This window comes from Cucumis melo, chromosome 1 (assembly GCF_025177605.1).
Source record: "Cucumis melo cultivar AY chromosome 1, USDA_Cmelo_AY_1.0, whole genome shotgun sequence".
NCBI lineage: Eukaryota > Viridiplantae > Streptophyta > Magnoliopsida > Cucurbitales > Cucurbitaceae > Cucumis > Cucumis melo.
In genome coordinates this window covers 7722892-7744022 of record NC_066857.1, presented here as the reverse complement: position 1 = coordinate 7744022, position 21131 = coordinate 7722892, and the positions used below count along the sequence as shown (strand labels likewise).

The window sequence follows — 21131 nt, the reverse complement described above, 5'->3', positions numbered from 1 at the left end:
ACAATTTTAAAGAACTAAAAACAAATAAATAGGATAAAATCTTTAAATAAAATGGTTAAAATTTAAAAATACTGATCACGAATCCTTGCTGTCGCCAGCTTCTTGAGTATATAAATGCGTATTCACGTGGACTTGTGAACTTTTTCTGTTTTCGAAATTGTTCTATACAGTATAAATATTTTACTGCTTTGTTATATTTGTAAAAAAAAACCTTATCTTTTACAAAATCTTGACATTTGACATGTATAACACGTGTTGTCACTGGTATTATTAAACACATCTCCAAGAACTGTTTGAATTAAAATCTAATCACTAAGTCAAAATATAACTTTATTTGTATTGATTCACAAAATGCAACCACAAAAAGTTTGATCTCCTATCCCTGCCATTGTTGGATAAAAAACAATAAAATCCAACCTAGTAATTAATAAAGATAAATGCAGGAAATCAAATCACAAATACGTCTAAACTTAACTCAACTACAAAAGGCTGAATTTCACTAATAAAATCAGTAATACCAAGTTTTATCCTACTACAACACATAAAAACGGTGATTAACTAAAAGTTATACTGAACAAAAGATTTATTCCGTCAATTATTTAAGTTTAGATTCATATAACACTAGAAGGTAAAAGTTAAATTGTTCACTCAGAATAAAAATTCCCCAATTCTTTAGGCATATATATTCAAGTCTTCCAATGAGAATAAAGGGGGAGAAAAATGAGCAGACCAAGTCTCTTGTGTTACCAAACATTTGTGAGGTTTAGCAAAATTCCATGGACCAAAATCCCTTGCTATTGTTTTCCTTCAACTGCTTACAAAAAGATTCAGCTTGTTCTCCTTCCAAAAGAAAAACCAACGTGTCCATGTTTTACAGTCAGCAGTTGTGGCAAATAATTTGATCAAAGTCATACGGAGAGGTGAACCTTAAATCCTTTAGATTCTAAAGCTTCCCAATAAATGGGACTGATTATGATAGGCATCGAAGACAGTCCATCAAAGCATCAGTGTGTTCAGGCTTCCCGGCAGTCACACGAACATAGCCTTTTAACTCTTTTTTGTCATAGTGACGAATCATCACTCCCATTTTTGCCAGGTCCTCCTGCATTGAAATTTTGCAGTCAATTTCAGGTTCACAAGTCTCAACCACTGAAAGGAAGATAGCAACCACATTACATCGATCTCAGAGATAAGCAATACAGGTAAAATCTACCATTATGAGATAAAATTATGTCGCATCTATTTGATAATTTTCAACGAATCAAAACCCAGAGAGATGAATCTTATTGTTAAAATCTTTTTCTTGGAAAGAAGCTGAAATGAAGCATCAATTTACGAACTTTTCAAAAAGTTCCAGGGTTTGCTGAAATTAATAGAGAAGTTCATCTGATTAAAGTAGTTGATTGAAGGTCCAAACTTCCATAAGATTCTGCTAAAGTTTCTGACGGAGGAAATTTTGATATGCGTTAGTGTCCAGGCCAGCATTGTCTTAATCAATAGGTTTTGTGAGGTTTCTCTCATCAAAGAGATAAATTGATCACTATCAAAGGGGTGAGAAACTAACCCTCATTCAACAAGCAAGGGTGTAAGGAACTGAGCCAAATTATTAAACACGACCAAATCAAGCAAACCAAACAAGTTCAATTCAAAATAGGCTTCGTGAGGACGGAAAACTGCTGCAGTAGTCATCAATAAAATTTTAAAACTTATGAACTTCCTGCCTTCCTTGCCTTCCTTTTCTTCTTCACAAAGCCCTACTCACTATGTCTTTCCCATCCCTCATCAGCATTATAATAGATCCCTATCGTATTACAATATAGGAGGAAGAAGGAAAACACATGTGCGAATGAGGGTGAGAGCAATAGGAGAGAGGACCACAATGGTGGGGCCCACAGTTAGTTACAAGGAAGAGGTGGTTAAATGGGAGGGAATTCGGAGAGGAAAGGGGCATGAATTTCGTGAGAGAATTCTGCAAGTTTCATTGAGAGAGAGGAAAGGCAGAGAGGGAAGTCTTATTTATCTTTATTCTTAGTTTCTATACTGTCTTAATTTCTCCATTTTGAGATCATCAATTCTATATTGTAATCCTTGAAGTTCATATCAATATAATAAGAACACACTTCTTAGTGTTCTATTATATTGGTATTGGAGCTATTAATTACCTGGAAAAAGAATTCCAATGGCACAAAAAAGGATCGAAGAGAAGTTGGAAACCTTTGATCAAGAGATTTCTGGAATTCGGAATTACATAAACTACCAACGATTGAAGAAAATTTATCATCTATGGCAAAGAGTATTGAACGATTGGGCCTACAAGCGGAGAAGTAACAACAGCAACAATTACTACTGAAGCATCGAAGGAATGGTGAAAGAGAAATCGACGATGATCAAAGGAACGGAAGGTTCGTCAAGTAAAGGGCAATCAATTGAAAGTCTGATCGACGGAAGTAACTCGACAGTGAAGGAAGTCAAAGCCGAAATGAAAATGATCAAATGATGAAACTGGCCCTACACGTAGAAAATCAAGAACTGATGAGGAGGGAAGCTGGTTTAAAGAGGAATATAGAAGGTAAGGCCCAATCTTTTATTAAAACTAATCTACCGATTAATGTGAATGACTCTAAACCTGCAAGAAATTCTTCGATGAGAACCATAAAGTTGAGGGGAGTTGCAACAGGTGACAGCCAGCATGAAGGAACTTCAAAGAGATTATCCGATGCTAAATTTCAAGCACGAAGAGAGAAGGGGCTCTGTTTTCGTTGTGAAGAAAAATACTATGCAGGTCATCATTGCAAAGCAAAAGGAGTTACGAGTCCTGGTAGTCCGAGAAAATGGGGAGGAAATGGAAATCATTGAGGAAGAACACTATATGGAAGAAACTGAGATGAAGCCGTTAGAAGTGGAGAAAGAAGGGAAACCAATCATAGAGTTATCCTTAAACTCCACGGTTGGGTTAACCAATCTGGGCACGATGAAGGTAAAAGGAATGATTAATGAGAAGGCAGTGGTGGTTTTAGTAGATTGTGGAGCACTGCACAATATCATATTAGAGATGTTAGTGACCTTACTAAACCTACCAATGGAAGAGACATCACATTATGGAGTAATCCTCGGTTCAGAAACAGCCGTCATGGGGAAGGGAATTTGCAGTAAAGTGGAACTATCAATAGGAAACTGGAAGATAATTGACAACTTCTTGCCATTGGAGTTGGGAGGTGTGGACGTGATATTAGAGATGCAATGGCTACATTCTCTAGGGGTAATTGAAGTTGATCGGAGGAATTTGAACATGACTTTCTTCCACAATGGTCGTAAAGTAGTTATAAGGGGAGATCTTAGTCTGACTAAGGCTCGGGTGAGTTTGAAACATATGATGAAGTCATGAACATCATCGAATCAGGGCTTTCTAATTGAGTGTAGAGCCATGGAAGGAGGTATGTCATTTGCCGAGTTGTATGGAATTGAAGAAATACCCACAGTGAGGGAGTCCATTCCAGCAGTTCTAGCAAAATTTGAAGATGTATTCGACTGCCAAGAGGAGCTACCCCAAAGAGAAGCGTTGAGCACCATATACACCTTAAGAAAGGAACATATCCAATAACATAAGGCCTTACAAATATGTTTATAAGCAAAAGGAGAAAATGGAGAAGCTAGTTGATGAAATGCTTTCTTCAGGAATAATACACTGAAGCACAAGTCCTTACTCAAGCCCAGTCTTGTTAGTCAAAACGAACGATGGTAGTTGGAGATTCTATATAGACTACCTAGTCTTAAATAATGTCACTGTCCCTAATATGTTCTCAAAGATTGATCTAAGGCCGGCTGTGAATAAAGAAGATGTGGAAAAGACAGCATTTAGAACTCATGAGGGCCACTATAAGTTCCTAGTTATGCCATAGGGTTAACTAACGCTCCATCTACATTCCAATCCTTAATGAACACCATTTTTAAACCATATTTGAGGAGGTTTGTTCTGGTATTCTTCGATGATATTTTGATCTATAGCTGAAACCTAGAAGAGCATCTACAACATCAGGAATTGGTCCTAAAAATCTTAAGGGAGCACAAGTTGTATGCCAACTTGGAAATGTAGCTTTGCCAAGGCAAGAGTTGTATATCTCGACCACATAATCTCTGGAAAAGGTGTGGAGGTAGATCCAGAAAAAATCAGAGCTATTAAGGAATGGTCAGCTTCTACTAATGTGCGTGAAGTCAAGGGGTTCCTAGGCCTTACAGGTTATTATAGAAGATTTGTACAAAACTATGGAACTGTAGCTGCACTATTGACTCAACTATTGAAATCGGGAGCTTACAAATGGTCCAATGAAGCACAAGAGGCTTTTGAGAAGCTGAAGACAGCGATGATGACTCTACCAAGTTTGGCATTACCAGACTTCAACTTGCCATTTGAGATTGAGATGGATGCATCCGGATATGGTATAGGAGCAATGTTAACTCAAGTAAACAGACCAATAGCTTACTTTAGCCATACACTGTTCATGAGGGATCGGGCGAAACCAGGATACGAAAGGGAGTTGATGGCCGTGGTGTTAACAGTCCAAAGATGGAGGCCCTACTTGCTAGGAAGGAAATTCGTGGTCAAGACGAACCAATGTTCATTGAAATTTCTGTTGGAACAGAGGGTGATGCAACCTCAGCATTAGAGATGGATTGCCAAGCTACAAGGCTATAATTTTGAAGTGGTTTACAAGCCAGGACTTGAGAATAAAGTTGCTTATTCTTTATCGAGTGTACCACCAATTGTGCATCTCAATCATATAACTGCCCTAGCCATATTAGATATCTCAGTAATTAAGAAGGAAGTTGAAGAAGATGAACGCTAGAAAGAAATTATTGCAAATCTAGCAAAGAATGAGGAAGGAGTCCCTGGGTTTTCTATGCATCAGAGCATGTTAAGATACAAAGGAAGAATGGTGATATCAAAGAATTTGGCTCTACTACCTACAATATTACACATTTACCATGATTTCGTGTTTGGGGGTTGTTCTGGTTATCTCAGAACCTACAAGGGAATGATGGGAGAACTATATTGTAAAGGAATGAGGAGCGATGTGCAGAAATATTGTGAAGAATGCTTGATTTGCCAACGTAATAAGTCACCAGCTTTATCACCAACTAGGTTACTAATGCCCTCGGAGATACTGGATGCAGAGTGGAGTGAGGTGACTGTGGATTTCATTGATGGGTAGCCCAAAGCTGCAAGATTTGAGGTAATTCTGGTAGTAGTGGATAGATTGAGTAAACATGCCCACTTTATAGCTTTGAATCATCCATATACTGCTAAGTCTGTTGCTGAAATTTTTGTGAAAGAGATAGTGAGATTACATGGATACCCGAAATCTATAATTTCAGATCGTGATAAAGTATTCCTTAGTAACTTTTGGAAGGAGATGTTTCGTTTATTTGGAACTAGGCTGGATAGAAGCTTGGCATACCATCCACAATCTGACAGTCAAACAGAAGTTATAAACCAAAGAATTGAAGCATATCTGAGGTGCTTTTGAGGGGAGAAGTCAAAGGAATGGGTAAATTGGCTCCACTAGGCCGAATACTGGTATAACACCACATATCAAAGATCGATTGGATAACTCCATTCCAAGCTATTTATGGACGATTACCACCACCATTAATATATTATGGTGACATGGAGACACCCATTTGACACTTGATCAACAGTAGAAGGAGAGATGTGATTTTAGGAGCATTGAAGGAACACCTTAGAATGGCCCAAGAAAAGATGATGAAGTATGCAGACATGAAGAGGAGACATGTTGAATTCCAAGTGGGAGAGCTTGTATTTCTGAAAATTAGACCCTATCGTCAAGTCTCATTGAGAAAGAGAAGAAACAAAAATTTGTCACCAAAATTTTTCGAACCTTACAAGGTGATTGAAAGAATAGGTCATGTTGCTTATAAGTTGGAATTATCGACTAAAGCATCCATTCACCCAATATTCCATGTATTCCAACTCAAAAAAGGATGCTCGGAGATCATACCGAGGTGCGCCAGCTGAGTCCTTTTGTAAATGAAAACCATGAATGGATGGCAACACCAGAAGAAAGATTCGAGTATATTAAGAATCCACGGGAATGGGAAGTGCTAATCAGTTGGAAGAGCCTACCCCCACATGAAGCTACGCGGGAGAACTGTGATGACTTTAAATAACAATTTCCTAATTTCCACCTTGAGGACAAGGTGAGTTTGGAGGAGAATTGTAATGATAGACCCCGTATTGTATTACAATACAATAGGAATCAGAAGAAGGAAAAACACACGTGCGAATGAGGGGGAGAGCAATAGGAGAGAAGACCACAGTGGTGAGGTCCACAGTTAGTTACAAGGGAGGTGGTTAAATGGGAGGGAATTCAGAGAGAGGGCATGAATTTGGTGAGAGAATTCTGCAAGTTTCCTTGAGAGAGAAGAAAGGCAGAGAGGGAAGTCTTATTCATCTTTGTTCTTAGTTTCTATATTGTCTTAATTTCTGCATTTTATTTCCAGAATTGAGATCATCAATTCTATATTGTAATCGTCAAAGTTCATATCAATATAATAAGAACACACTTCTTATTGTTCTATCACATTATTATCCGCTTCAACCACCAACTTCAAAAGATTTTGAGATCATTTGTGTACAAAGATATAATTTTCAAATGATGGAAAGCATATTTGTTAATAATTTTGCATAGAGCATATGCTAAAATTTTAGTATATTTAGGTCCTCAAATACTTTTCTACTTTGATTCATGGCTGACAATCTGAATAAAAAGAGTAGAAGTTATGTTGCAAGTCTAGAGTGCAAAAGTGGTAAATATGAAGAAAGTCATTTACCTTCAATTTCTTCGCATCCTTTCCCGATGTCACCTCGCAAAGGATGAAATTAGAGTGACTAGGAAATGGATTTAAGAATGGCACATCCTTTAGAAGATTATACAACCTCTCACGTTCTTGTACCAAGGCATTTTTTACCTTCTGCAAGAAATAGAAAACATGAATTAGAAATGAATCGAGCACCAAAATGCCTTTCCCTTCTTACCAAGTATTTCATCATCTTTTTATACCGAGTATCTACGTGCTTTTACTCAAATATCTTCTAATCTAGCGGAGACAACTTCTTGACACTACAATATCTAGTTGCCAAAAAAGAAATCATAGCATTTAATGTTGGATAGGTAGTCACTGCAGGATTGAATCTCTTTCCGTAGTCTTCTTACTGTTCTCACATCTCCCAATGTTGCTAAGTCAATCAATCGCGAATATCAAGTAATGTTGAAGCTAAAAGAATGCATCCAACAAGCATTAGTTGAGAAAGTGTACCTCCAAGTAGGAGGGGTTCTGCAATGCTGCACATGCAGCAATTTCAGCAGCAACAGATACATTGTAAGGTTGCTTTGCTCGCCAAAGATATTCAATGATACTCAAAGGAAATGCTCCATATCCTACACGAAGTCCAGCTAAACCTGCAAATTTACATCTCACATAAAAAGGATAGTAAAGCTATTGTCAATCAGTTACCAAGAGTAGAATTGCGGGAAACCATTTACATTTTACATATTCAAAAAATAAAACTTTTGAAATAGTAAATTAAATCATAAAAAATAAGAAGATCATAGCCACAACCCTGCAACTAAAGTAATAGATAAAATGTGTTTTAGGTTTAGCTTTCTGGCAGCAAAATCATAACAGATAGGCCAAACTAGTTACACCAAAATATGTTTAACTTCTACATTTTGACAGCAAATATAAGATAAGACTTCTATCTCCATCAAGAAGAATACATTGAATGTACGAAAACATGAGACTGTTTCAATACGCAAGACATGCCTCTGATAAGTTTTTTCCAACTTACATGATGATTTAGCGTTTTCCATACAAAATTTAAGGGACATAAGTTTAAATTAGTAGGATATGCATAGGAAGACTTTTTGTTAGTTAGAATCAATTAACGTAATATGTGCATGATAAATCTACTTTACTAGACTGTAACACCAAATTGTCATTCCGGTAACACAATAGTCATGAATACAAAAAAGGAAGTCGTACACAGGTAAACAAGTAAATTATTCTAAAACTGTGGTTAAAAAAATGTAGATGGTACACCTGCTCTTTTACTGAACGTTCGAAGTACAATCAAGTTCTCATACTTCTTCACCCACTGCATCTTTGATTCAGTTGAGGAAAACTCTATATATGCTTCGTCAAGAACAACTAGTACGGGGAGGTCAAGAATTTCCAAGAGATCTTCATCACTAATTACACTGTAAACAAGTAAAAGTCTTAGCTGGAGAGGATGGAATAAAAATGACTTCAAATACAAAGTTTAGCATGTCTAAGAGTCAAGCAAAATGGTCTATTTTTCAAACAACATACAACATATTACACTGTTAATAATTCCCTAAATTTATTTCTGAGGATCTCTTCTCCATGAAGATTGTTGTGGCACATTAAATAGCCCCTAAATCTGAATCATATAGAGGATAAGCATGAAAAGAGTACATATGATCGTCATATTGTTATTGAGCAGGTACGATTTTCCCAATCTTATAGGCACGATTGAGTGAACTGAAAAGTGCAAGATCACAGATAAGGATACAGATAAGGATACAGACAGAGAATTTAAAGTGCAAGATCACAGATAAGGATACAGACAGAGAATTTACTTTAGCTACTTTTGCTGAGGGATAATGAAAATTGTATCATGGAACACGAGTGGTTTGAAGGATGTAAACAAGAGATTGGCCATCAAAAGATTTCTAAAATATCACAAACCGGAATTGGTACTCATCCAAGAATCTAAGAAAGAAGAATTTGATTTGCGCTTCCCAAAATCACTTTGGAGCTCAAAGGACAGTGGATGGTATTTTGTCGAATCATATGGAACTTCAATCCGAATGCTGATTATGTGGGATACAAGCAAGATAACAGTCACCAACACACTAAATGGCAGCTACTCTTTGAAAATGCATCACTTTGTGTAGAAAAACTTGCTGGATATCCAGTGTATGGTCCAAACAATTATAGGGAAAGGAAATCTGCATGGCCTGAACTTCTCATCCTTTTGAAATTTTGCTAGGAAGCTTGAGGCATTGGCAGTGATTTCAACATCACAAGATGGGCACATGAGAGTTTCCCTTTAGGAAAAACAACAAGAGGCTATTTCGGTTGCAGAAAGAGATTCTAATGAATGTTGCGAGCCTGCCCCAATGGATCATGAGAGGCTCAACGGATGCATAGAAGAGTTTTGGCTTTCCAAAGTTTTCTTGGAAAACATAATCCGAATCAAGTGCTCATTCAAGATTCAAAGCAAGAAGAGTTTGTTTTATGCTTTAACTGATTGGGACCATCGATGGATTTTTTAACATTATACAGTGGGCAAAAGTGAGTTTCCTTTTCGAAAAGAAATTATAGATATATTGTGGTACTGTGCCACATGCTGGGTCTTTGGGTATATACATTCAATGCAATGTAGTGCAGTTTTTATTGGATAGATGCTGTATTCAAGGATTATTCTTCTTCTGAACCAATGATGTCAAAGCTTTGTTATTGAATCTTTGGGATGAAAGATGCAAGTCTTCCAGTTCCAGGCACAGGAATGTATTGTCAATCAGACTTCAAGCAACTGGATGGTTGCCTTTTTTTGGTGCTTCCTTTTTTGAAATATTATTTACTTTAACTTTGTATTAGTTTTTCCTGTTTGCTCGAATTCTAGAGGGTTATGACCAACTTGTTGTACTCTTGTTGTGATCGCTCTAGGGGTGTCATCATAATAATGCGCCTCCTTGTCTTGGATTTAAGTTGTATTTGTTCCTTTGGTCCTTTTTGCTCTTAGTATGATTCTCTTATACTTTGAGCTTTAGTTTCATTTATTAATATTAATAAAGAGGCTCGTATGTGTTTGAAAAAAAAACAAAGAATTACCTTCCATCTGGGTTATTTGGAGAAGTGAGGAATATGCACTTAGGTTTTTCCTTACAAACAACATCTTTGATGAGATCCACATTCAAAGAAAAGTCTGGCTTCCTTGGAACTGCAGAATACCATAGGCAAGATATATTGCAACTGTATGTGACGAAAGCAACATATGTAGATAAGTAGATTCAAATGACAGACCATTAAGAGACAAATATGGTCACTTTGGTAAGCTTAAAGATTGGTTATAAAAAGAAGAAATCAAAAAATAAAGTGATATATAAGTAGATAACTACCTTTGATGACAAGAGCGCCATTAACAGCAGCATCAAATTCATACATCGTGAAGGTAGGAGGGCAGTCTACAATTTTATCACCAGGGTCCAACACACATCTACAACAATTCAAGAAATGATCTTAAGTCTAAGGGAAAGTAAGAATTCAAATTTAAATACTCATTGACAAGGCAGAGTTGATTCAGTTTTAACCGCATAATCAGATCAATGAGTTCATCTGCGCCACAACCCACAAGAATATAATCAGATTCAAGACCAGAGTCTATGGCAAGTGCTGCTCGCAATTGACGACTTTCAGGATCAGGATAGACATATGGGAATTTCATTGTTCCCAAGGCTTCAAGAACCTACAAAACAAACCCAAATTATAGTCCAACATAATGCAAAACAAACATAAATAATTAGTTGGCAGGCAAAAGAAGAAAGATAACTTCCCTATGACTGAACTTTTAAGAAACAAATTTGACAAATTTTCAGTTAACCAAGATTCTTTGTATATAGAATCAACCAGAAGGGAACATGTACTTACGTCAGGGGGAGGACCATAAGGATTTTCATTTGCATCTAATTTTATAATGTCCTCAGGCTTCCTTCCAAGACGTGTTGACAAAACCTACAGGCAAAAAAAGTTAAAGAACCACCTTGACAGCCTATAACATGCAAATGAGTTGTAAATGTAATATAACACAATTCATAATTTTGTGGGAGTAGATACCCCAGTTTAAAGAACTCGTACCGAATGGTGCAATTGAGTTCAATACTGGTAACATACTTTCACCAAGTCATTAATTTAATAATAGGTTGTTTATTCACAATGTGCTCTGAAAATCATGAAGAGAAAACAAGAACCTCTTCAAATACATCTATATCTCATTAATGTACACACCTACCATCAAAGGATTAAACACTTGAAGCAAGCAAGATAAGATTGGTTTCATTTTGTTGGACAGACATCTATTCCATAGTTGGGGTTCAAGTTCTATTTTTTTAGGTTGTTCTTTTGTATGCCCTTGTATACTCTAATGAAAATCCCAGGACTGATAACATAAACTTCCACTGAGTCATTAAATTCCACCGAGGGATAAATAAACAATGTGATTTTGAAAACCATAAAAAGAATGTCATATAATCCAATACCAATAAAGATACTATTAACAATATTCATAACTGAATCTAAACAAATTTTAAAAACTTTTTTACTTACAGAAATATCTGCCAATATCGATATATCTGTAAATTTTAAATCTCAATATCAATATCAACATCGAAGTTTTAATCCTTGGTTGTATATCCTAATGAAACTTCCAGAAACATATTACCATTCCACTAAGTCATAAATTTCACCAACGGATAAATCCATAATGTACTGTGCATCCACATGGCTAAGAAGACACCAAATATTCAATCTTTATGTCCTTCATGTGCCTAGGCCAAATTACACACACCCTCGACAAAACTCATTTTTCTGACCCTAAGCAGTAAATTAAACTCAATTCTCTGACCCGTCAATGTGGCCACCAATGAGTTAGAATCAATGCCTCTTTTATCACATGCCCCATTTCCATTTGATCAACCCAAGGAGATTAGCACCAACATAATGGTGGAAAATAACTTAGCTAGTTAGAAATAGAGTATAACAGGAGCATCAAAGGTCAGCATGGTGCACCTCAAAAGGGAGAATGGGTTGATAAGGAGACAATTTCCTCAAATGGGGACGAATAAAAGAATCACCAGTCAAGCTTTGTTGAGTCTCCTGAACATGTTGTGCTGGAATTTGAGATGTCATAGCAACAACCCACTTCCTTCTACCTGCAACAGAGCAATTGGATCGACGAGAAGATGCCTCAGAAGCAGGAAGGTTTGTCTTGAATTTCAGCAAGCACTGGGTGGGATTTGAAATATGAATCAGAGCCATCAATCTCTGTACAAGAAATGACAAAATACCAGTGAATTTCGTATATTTCAAAGCTGCATTTAGGTTAGTAAATGATGGGATGAGTATTAAAGAAGCATTATCTGAATAGAATAGAAGACGAGTAAGAAAAGGAATGGTGAGAATAGATATGAAACGAGGATGAAGAAAGCAAATGAGGCACAAAGCAGTAAGAACAAAAGTTTGAGTAGAAAAATTAACCCTAAACCACCACAGCGTCAGAGCAGAGAAAGAGGAGAATATTGGAATAAGATTTTCTTAGAGAGTATTTGTTCTGAGCTTCACCTTTGTTTCGGGCAACTGTTTAGGAAGTCTATTTTTCAATTTCTTTTCCGTGGGTTGAATAGCAAATGGATTAATTTTTTTGTGTTTAAAACTTATACAGCGAAATACAAAGCCTCAATTATATAGTAAACTTAAAATTAAGGTTTTTTCACAAAAGTTACATGAGGCCTAAATCACCAACGCTACTATTATTTTAAAAAATAGAAGAAATTCATAATGGCAGACAAAAAAATAAAAATAGTTTTCTTATCGTATAAATTTTATTTATTTTCATTTTGTAATGTCATCGTTATATGTTTTTTAAATATTTTTTCTTTTCTTTAATTCCAGTATCTTTATGTTATTCGAATCTACGTTTTTTCTATTTCTTATTTTTTTTACTTTACAAATTCTATAGTTCTTTTAAAATATATCATGATTTATTTTTTGTATCGATAAACATATAAAAAAAATGAAAATATACATCCATATATTATTAGGTATATAAGATGATATATTGTAAAATTGTTATATCCATTCACTTTTTTGGTTATTAATTTCAAATATATATGATGTTTATGTCAAATATGAATACAGCAATAATAGATTTTTAGTAAGTTACACATTAGTGTGATATATATTTTACGTACTTTCTCATATATATACACATGTATATTTAATTATTTCGCATATATATACCTCATATTATATCATAAACAACTATAAAAATATTATATATAAAACATGGTATATCTTGTAATAGCCATGAATTAGAAGCTCTATAATCAAAAATAATAGCCAGCCAACCAACCAACAAAATGAACAATGAGAGAAATGTGTCCATTATTATGTGGTAAACTCATTTAACATCGCTATCGTTGCTAATAGACAAGTCCTTTTTCAGACATTCTACAGGACCTAAGCAAAGGTAAATGTCTAGATTATCCATATCAACAAAACTTTCTAACTTGGATAGAAGACTGTTGTGTAACTCTTGAAAAGACATAGATTCATAAACTAAAATTTCTGATACACTATAACTAATATAGTTGTATGAATCGTTAAAAAAATCATCATTATATACTCCAGTGTTGGTCATAGCAGATAAAAAAAGAAAATAAGTATATATATCACTTTATAGTATTATGGACAATATATCCAGGTATATAACGATCAATGTAAACCAAAAATAATTTCAGATACCGTAAGAAATTTTGAAATTAAACTTTCAATATATGAAAAACATTACATATAAATTTGAAATACATTACTTTCAAATTCAACAAAAATATTGATAAATAATATAAGAAAAAATTAAAATACCCAGAAACAAATACGAACAAGATGAAACAAATTTACTTCACCGACATACCATAATTTACTTCACCAAAAAAACATGAATAAGATGAAACAAATATGCACTCACTGGAAAACTTAAAATGAGATGAATAAAATAATAAAAATGGATGGAGAGAGAGCTCATTTGGATGATTGGAGAGAAAAATGCACTTACAGGAAGAATAAAAAGTGGACAGAGAGATGATTGGAAATATTAAAACGTTAACTCGTCAGAAGGATAAGAAATGAGGGGAGAGAAAGATAATTGGAAATTCTATACTAATAAATGACTACAACTATATTAAATGAAAAGAAACCTATTAAATAATTAATAGTATAAATAGGTAAGTTTTGATATAAATAATAAATGTAGTATAAAATGTTGGAAAATTGTATCGGATGACAAAAAAATTTAGAAAAAACAGCTCATATTTTTTTTTTTTTTTTTGCATATTGCGAATATGGCAAATATGACAAGTAGTTAATAGTATCAGACGACTATTGGAGAGTTATCAAAGGGTTATCATATGGTTATCCGCTTTTAAATTTGCTATTTTTGCAATTTAGAAAATGTAGTGACATAGACTCTATTATCATAATTTTTTTGCTATTTTTGCAAGTGCCCTTAAAATATTTATGGCAAAAAATTATATCAAATTTTTATTTATATGTTATATTTAAAATTAATGATAAGGTCAAATAGTCCATAAAATTAGCCAAATCTTATTACGGAAAGTAATTAAGAATTGAAGACATTTGTGTAAATTTGTAGCTAGATTAGGTCTGCAAATTTTTCTTAATGTATCTAAAGTATATATTTCTCGATTATAATAATTATTTTCTAGGGTTTTTTGAAAAATAGAACAAAATGCGAAAATATCTATACCGTATAGAACAATTTTAAAAATGAAAAAAACTCACAGGCCCCCAATGTGAAATACAAAAAATACCCAAGTCAACACGCAATTAATCGGTCACACGCGCACAAATAATCTTCTTCTAAACAATCATGATACAAGATCATGTAGATAATGACACATGATCATATAGATTATTTTAAACTATGAGGAAAAGGTTTAAATTTAAATGATCAAATAATAAACTCTAAACGATGGTGAGAAAGCTTCAGGCATAAACGATCCTTTAGATTGTACAAAATCGTGTAGATAATGATACACGATCATGTAGTTCAATTTAGAGGATGGGAAAAAAATGTTTATAGTAAACTCTAAACGAAAGCGATAAAACTTCATAAACGATCATTTAATATATCTTATATGATCGTTGGATCCATATGCATGATCGTTTATTAAGTATAAACAATCGTTTTGAAAAGTTAAATAGAAACCAAGCCCAATCACACATAATTACAAAAATACCATCAAAATCAACGTGATACAAAAAGGTGAACCCTCTTCTTTAGACTTTTTCTCTTCTTCACACTCCTTCGTCTTCTTCACATCATTTGCATCGTACATCTTCTTCTTCAATCGTTCATTTTCACCTACCTTCTTCAACCAAATTTCTGAAATTCTTTTTCGTCTTGTTCTTCCACATAAGTTATTTCCCAGCATTCCATTTGCTGCTTAATATTTCGGTTCCACAACCAAATCTATATCCATTTATCTCCATCTAACTCCATTTATCTTGATCTATCTTCGATACAAAAAGATTTGAATATATATATATATTGTAAATAGATGGTAAGCAAAAAGAAAACAACATCAATGAGCAAAGCAATTAAATATAAAGGAAAGGCAAAAGAAAAACAAATGAAGAATAAAAAAGAAGTGAAGGTAACAAAATAGAATGTCAATGTCTATCGGTTTAGTGTTTTATCTTTGTCTATTTAGTGTTTTATCTTTGTCTATCTTTGTTTATATTTGTATATCTTTGTCTGATTGCTCTATCTTTGTTAATGTCTATCTGAATAGTGCTCTATATTTGTCTATCAGCTTTGTCTATATTTATCTATCTTTGTAACTCTATCTTTGTAAGTGTCTATCTGTATAGTACTCTATCTTTGTCAATGTCTATCTGTTAGCACTAATTATTGGTTTATAATATATTATTTATTATATCTTTTCCACAAGTCAAACATCATCCAAATAACCTAGTTATGGAAGATGAATACAAAAATCTTAGAATTACTACACTCTATAGTTTGAAAACATTGAATCTAATCAAATCCTGGATAGACCAAACAATTCTTTCTAGAGTTTTCAACAACCTCTTTGGCTACTTCCTCAACATTAAAATGACCAAAATACCAACACAATTCCTGAATTATTTAAAAAGGAAGCAATGTCATATAAAAAAGTCCAATGTTCTTGCTTTCAACTTCAATAGACATATAGCAGAATTTTGTTTGGTCATTGGATTGAAAAGACATAAATTCCAAAGTTAAATCTATTGGGCTTTTAAGACAACACAAAAAATTTCCAATTTAGATGTTGGTTTTGAAAGAAAGCTTGGAGTTTAAGGGCCAACAATCGTGACAATGGGAGTTTTAAGAGTCAAGTGACTAGAGGACTCTAAACATGAACATTTTTTAATATGAGGACGTAAATAAATTTACAGCATTTTCTATATTGTCTATCTTTGTTTATCAATATTGTTTCTACTTTTTCACTAATCATCTAACATCATTTTACCTATAGTTTTGTATGATGCCAATAGATTCAATGGAAGAAGAATCTCAAACAAATTTGAAATATTTTAAAGAAATTGAGGCGCAGGAGAAAAAAGAACATACATAGATACAAAATAAACAGAAAAAATGGAAACAAACATAGGAATAATACAAACAAACAAAATCTTCTTTTGATTAAACAAAGCCAAGGGGAGTCTTTATTTAAATATTGAGAGCGGTATAACGAATTATGTACTAGTTTTTCGTACCATAAAATTCCTGAACAATTTTTAATTCAATAGTTTTATTCTTGCATGCTAGCTTTTTGATAGGAATGCAATAGATGCAGCAGTAGGAGGAACCCTAACAGACAAAACTCCTATCGAGGCTAAGAACTTAATTGCAAGAACGTTGGAAAATTCACAAAATTTGGGAGTAGATCAACGGAAGGCCTTGATTCCCCTTCTAGTGAACTAGGTGACTTAAGGTCTCATTTGAAATAAATCTCTAAATTCATTACTTGTTTTATAAAGGGTGAAGCTCCAAAGATAACTACTTATGGGTTGTGCAGAATCATGACACCACAATGATCAATTGTAACACCCCAAAATATAAGGTAAATTTAATTTTAATTATCTTGGAATAATCTTAGTTATGTTGAAATTGTTGAGGTGTTGATTGAAGATAATTTGAGATATTGTTGAGAATTGTTTGATTTTGTAGAAATTTGAATTAATTAGATATTTTTGGAAAAATATTTAATTAATTATTTGAAATTTGGAACTTTTGGTGTTGAAAGATTTGATTTAATTTGGATGTTATTGGTTGATTTTTATTAGTGAGATTATGGGTAGTTATTTATATATGATTATATAATTAATTAAGTTATGAAGGTTAAAGAATAATTTTATTATGAAGATAATATAATTATTTAAGAAAATATATATTATTTTGGGAAGATAAAAATGGATGTGATTGAAGAGAGAGAAATATTTGTTTTTTATTTTGGAGAAAAAAATAAAATAAGAAACAAAGGAATGATGTGATTGGTTATTAAATGAAGAGAGATAAGGTGTTTTGGTTATTTTGAAAAGAATAAGGAAAACGAGAAAAGAAAAAAATAATTTTATTATTATTTTTTTCTTTAAATAGACCTTGGAAAACGTGTATTACTATTCATCTTCTTATTCCTCAAGAAAATCCTAACTTTACCTTCACAAAACCCTAGCCGCCACCAATCAAGGTTGTCGTTTGCAACCACTTCCGTCGTCTTCCTCTTTCGTTATCCTCCATTTTGCGCCCCCTCTGTCGCCTTCTACCATCACGTTTTGTCCAAACCGTCTCCGTTCGTAAGTCATCGGGTGCCATGTGATCTCTGTTCGTCCGTCAACTGTCGCTTCTCCTCCATGAACGTCGTCGGCCAAGTCTCCAGTCGAGCCTTTCTTCGCGTCCTAGCCAAGTCCATCTAAGTCGCCACTCCTTCGCTAGTCGATCATCCGTGCGAACCGAGTTGAACACAAGCGGCGTGCCGAGCTTCCTACTTCGAGCCGTGCACGCAACGTCAGCCGCGAGCCGTCCTCTCCCCTTCAGCCACGTAAGCAAGTTGGGTCGATTCCCTGCAGCCAAGCCGCACACCTAATTTTTTGTTATTCTTCCACCTATTGTGATAAGTTTTGGTAAGTTTTGGTTGAGTTTTAGGTATGCCCAATAAGTATTGATTTTGGTCCTAATTAAAGTTAATTTTGGATTTAAATTGGAATTTATTTCTGAAAGGATTGGCTAGATCAAATTGGATGACTTGTGTTGTAGAATTTTCCTAATCAAGGTTGAATTTTAATTCAACTTCAACTTTAAGTAAGTTGAATTAATTAAATTTTGGGTCTTTAAGCAACCATTAAAATTATTATTTTAGTTATTAGGTTCCCTTGTTGTTTAGGACTTGATTGTTTGGAAAGCGTTGACTGTTACTGTTAGGAATATTTATCTGTTTGCTAATCTCGAAGTAAAAGATTCTCTTACTAGACCCTTATACTGAAGTTAAGAGTTTGCATGTGGTTTATCTATTATACATTGATGTAGCTAAAATGCATAATGTACTGATGACATATGTTGATGACTAATAGTATGATTGAGTAATGTTGATGATGATGATTGAGTTATGTTAATATTGATGCATGAAATATTAATTTCATGATTAAGAAAGTTATGATTAATATTCATGTCATGTTTATGATGCTATAATGTGCTACATGCTATGAATAGGGTGTCTGTTAACTTTATCTATTAGAGTCGTACTCATATGGGTGTCCCTCGAGATCACCACCTTTTTATGACTGCACGATCCAACAAGATCATCAGCCTCATGAGATATTATGTATATGAATGGTCCGACGAGATCACTTACAGCCCGATTGTCTTAAATGTTCCTTCGGGTTTACTGAATACCAGTTTGTCCTAGGTGTTCCTTTAGATTCATCGAAAACCAGAGATGTTCTTACGAGATCATTAGATAATTGCGTTTGTTCGAAAACTTTCCAGTTTAAGGGTACTTCTTTAAAGGACTTTAACAGGAAGTTAACAAACACCTAGCGGGACTAGTAGTCGGTCCCTTACTGAGTATATGTTTATACCCACTCTTTCTATGTTTAATCTTTCAAGCAGAGGTAAAGGTAAGGGTAGAGGAAAGTTGGCAAATGACAAGAAGCGACCGTGACGTGCCATAGGAAAGCTTTTTGCTTCCGGTTTTACTTTACAGTTATGATTTCAGTATTTTGTATTCTTTGGTTATTTCTCTTTTTAAAACTAGATAGGACTCAAGCTAGGATTTTATTTTAGAGATTTATTTCTACATACTTTGATTTATTTATAATTATAACGAGCATTTCAGGATTTTCAGTAAAAGATAGTTTTATTTTCCATTTTCTTCAGAGAGTTTTTATTTTTCTTTAAGTAGTAACGACCTCAGCTTAGTATAAAAAGTTGGATCGTTACATCAATGCCCGAAACTCAAAGAAGTAAATGCATTAGGTGGCTACAAAAGGTACAAACCACATGGTAACACTTATAATTCGAGGTAGAGGGACCATCCAAATCTCAAGTGAGGTACCCAAGACCAAGGGTCATCTTATTCAAACTCCTTTTCTTGGCCATGGACTCTATAACGTTCAAACAGTACATGAAAAAAATGTTGAAACAGGAAAGAAAGAAATGGTGTTGAGCCACATATTGCATTACTAGGTATTCCATGGCTCTTTTACAAGTGAGAGGAATGACTTGTGAGCTTCTCTCTCTAATCTCTCTCTAAACTCTCACCTAAAATTTGATCAAAGAAGAGGTGAGGAAGGATAAACTTCTATAGAGAGTGGGCACTTGGTCTATCTATTATACATATATGTATCTATGTATCTCTATGTTTCTTCTCTAATGGAGTAGAAGGATATTTATAAACATGGCTAGGCGGGAAATACCCAGGCTCTGCTGCGCAACTTGTGTCCTTATTCTCTAAACATACTAGCATTGATGTCAGTCTCGTCAAGTCACATCAACTCCATTGTCCACTTTTGTTTTCTAGCGAATCAACTCGTGTTATGAGATTGTTGTCAAAATGCCTTGTGATTCTTATAAGATCCACCAGATATTGCGTTTCCTTCGAGATTCATCAGATTCCAGGGGCACATTTTATCTACAGTAGGATGGGTTTACAATGCATTTATAGGATGTAGGTGTTATGCCTAACCTCAGTAGTAGGGGTTACTTTTGCCATACATCTCTAATAGAACTAAGCATGGTAGTTACAGGTAATTCTCTAAGATCTTTAAACACTGAGTTTACACTTTCTGCATAATTTGATGTCATCATTTTGTACCTTCGTCTTCGTGATATGCTCGAGACCACTTTTCAAATCCAACACTACTAAGATAATCTTTGATATTTGGACAAACTAACTCCATACATCTCATGTGGTACTCAAATTCATTAGTAGTAAGCACAACTAAAGAAATATTTATCAAGTAGTGAATCCTTAAATGGAGTTTCAAGTTATTTAAGAGATGTTTTATGTACACACAATACTCAACATTAGGAAATACTCTTAAAACTCTTTTAGGGATGCCAAGATGCTTATTAGAAACAATGACTAAATTATCTCGCTCTGAAAAACTACATCGTATCTTCTAAAAAAACCATGTCCATGATGCATCATTTTTAGAATCTACAATGGAAAATGCAAGAGGAAATATTTGACTCTTACCATCTTGTGATAAAGTTGTTAATAGGATGTTACCAAACTTATACTTAAAAAACGTGTCATCTAATGGAACATAAGACATGTGTAGTGAAAAATAGGATTTATTTTAGGCTAATTGCAACAAAACAATTTAGTAATTAACATGCAATAAATACCCTAATTAAACAAAAATTAGGATTAAAGTAAAATATACCTTCGTTGATTCCAAGTTCCTTGTAATCTCCTTAGAGCACGAACCCAGGACTACAACTAGTGTTAACCCACTATTCTCTATACTTAGAACCAAGTGGTAGGACCCGATAAGTTAAGAAAATTGAGAGAGATGGAATTTGGAGGTGAGATTTAGATTTAATATTTGGAAGAGAAATATGAATTTGGCATAATTTTGTAAATAAAAATTACCAACATTTTCAAAAGTCTTAAAATACTTGAAAAAAACCCTTTAAATAACCTGATTACATGCAAAATTGCATGTCATTAATTCATCAAATCTCA

At 34.1% G+C, this 21131-nt stretch overlaps 1 protein-coding gene across 2 annotated transcripts; it reads right to left on the bottom strand.

Moving 5' to 3' along the window:
* Nucleotides 1-565: 565 nt before the first annotated feature.
* LOC103500052 (histidinol-phosphate aminotransferase, chloroplastic) lies at nucleotides 566-12527 on the bottom strand. Of its 2 annotated transcripts, none has more exons than XM_008463240.3 (10): nucleotides 12442-12527; nucleotides 11890-12144; nucleotides 10753-10836; nucleotides 10416-10570; nucleotides 10224-10321; nucleotides 9937-10045; nucleotides 8119-8276; nucleotides 7336-7478; nucleotides 6850-6990; nucleotides 566-1102 (listed from the first exon to the last, which is right to left on the bottom strand). In XM_008463240.3, the coding sequence occupies exons 2-10, from the start codon at nucleotides 12136-12138 to the stop codon at nucleotides 971-973; spliced, it is 1269 nt and encodes a 422-aa protein (XP_008461462.1). In that variant the 5' UTR covers nucleotides 12139-12144; nucleotides 12442-12527; the 3' UTR covers nucleotides 566-970. The 2 variants fall into 2 exon arrangements, with proteins under 2 accessions (XP_008461462.1, XP_008461461.1); XM_008463239.3 differs by having other exon boundaries at nucleotides 12358-12494.
* Between the last annotated feature and the right edge of the window lie 8604 nt (nucleotides 12528-21131).

Coding starts and splice junctions, on each gene's coding strand:
- LOC103500052 (XM_008463240.3), bottom strand. CDS start 12,138: ATGGCTCTGATTCATATTTCAAATCCCACCCAGTGCTTGCTGAAATTC. Junction 8,277..9,936: donor CCAAATAACCCAGATGGAAG/GTAATTCTTTGT, acceptor ACTTGTTTACAG/TGTAATTAGTGATGAAGATC. Junction 6,991..7,335: donor AGAACCCCTCCTACTTGGAG/GTACACTTTCTC, acceptor TATTTCTTGCAG/AAGGTAAAAAATGCCTTGGT.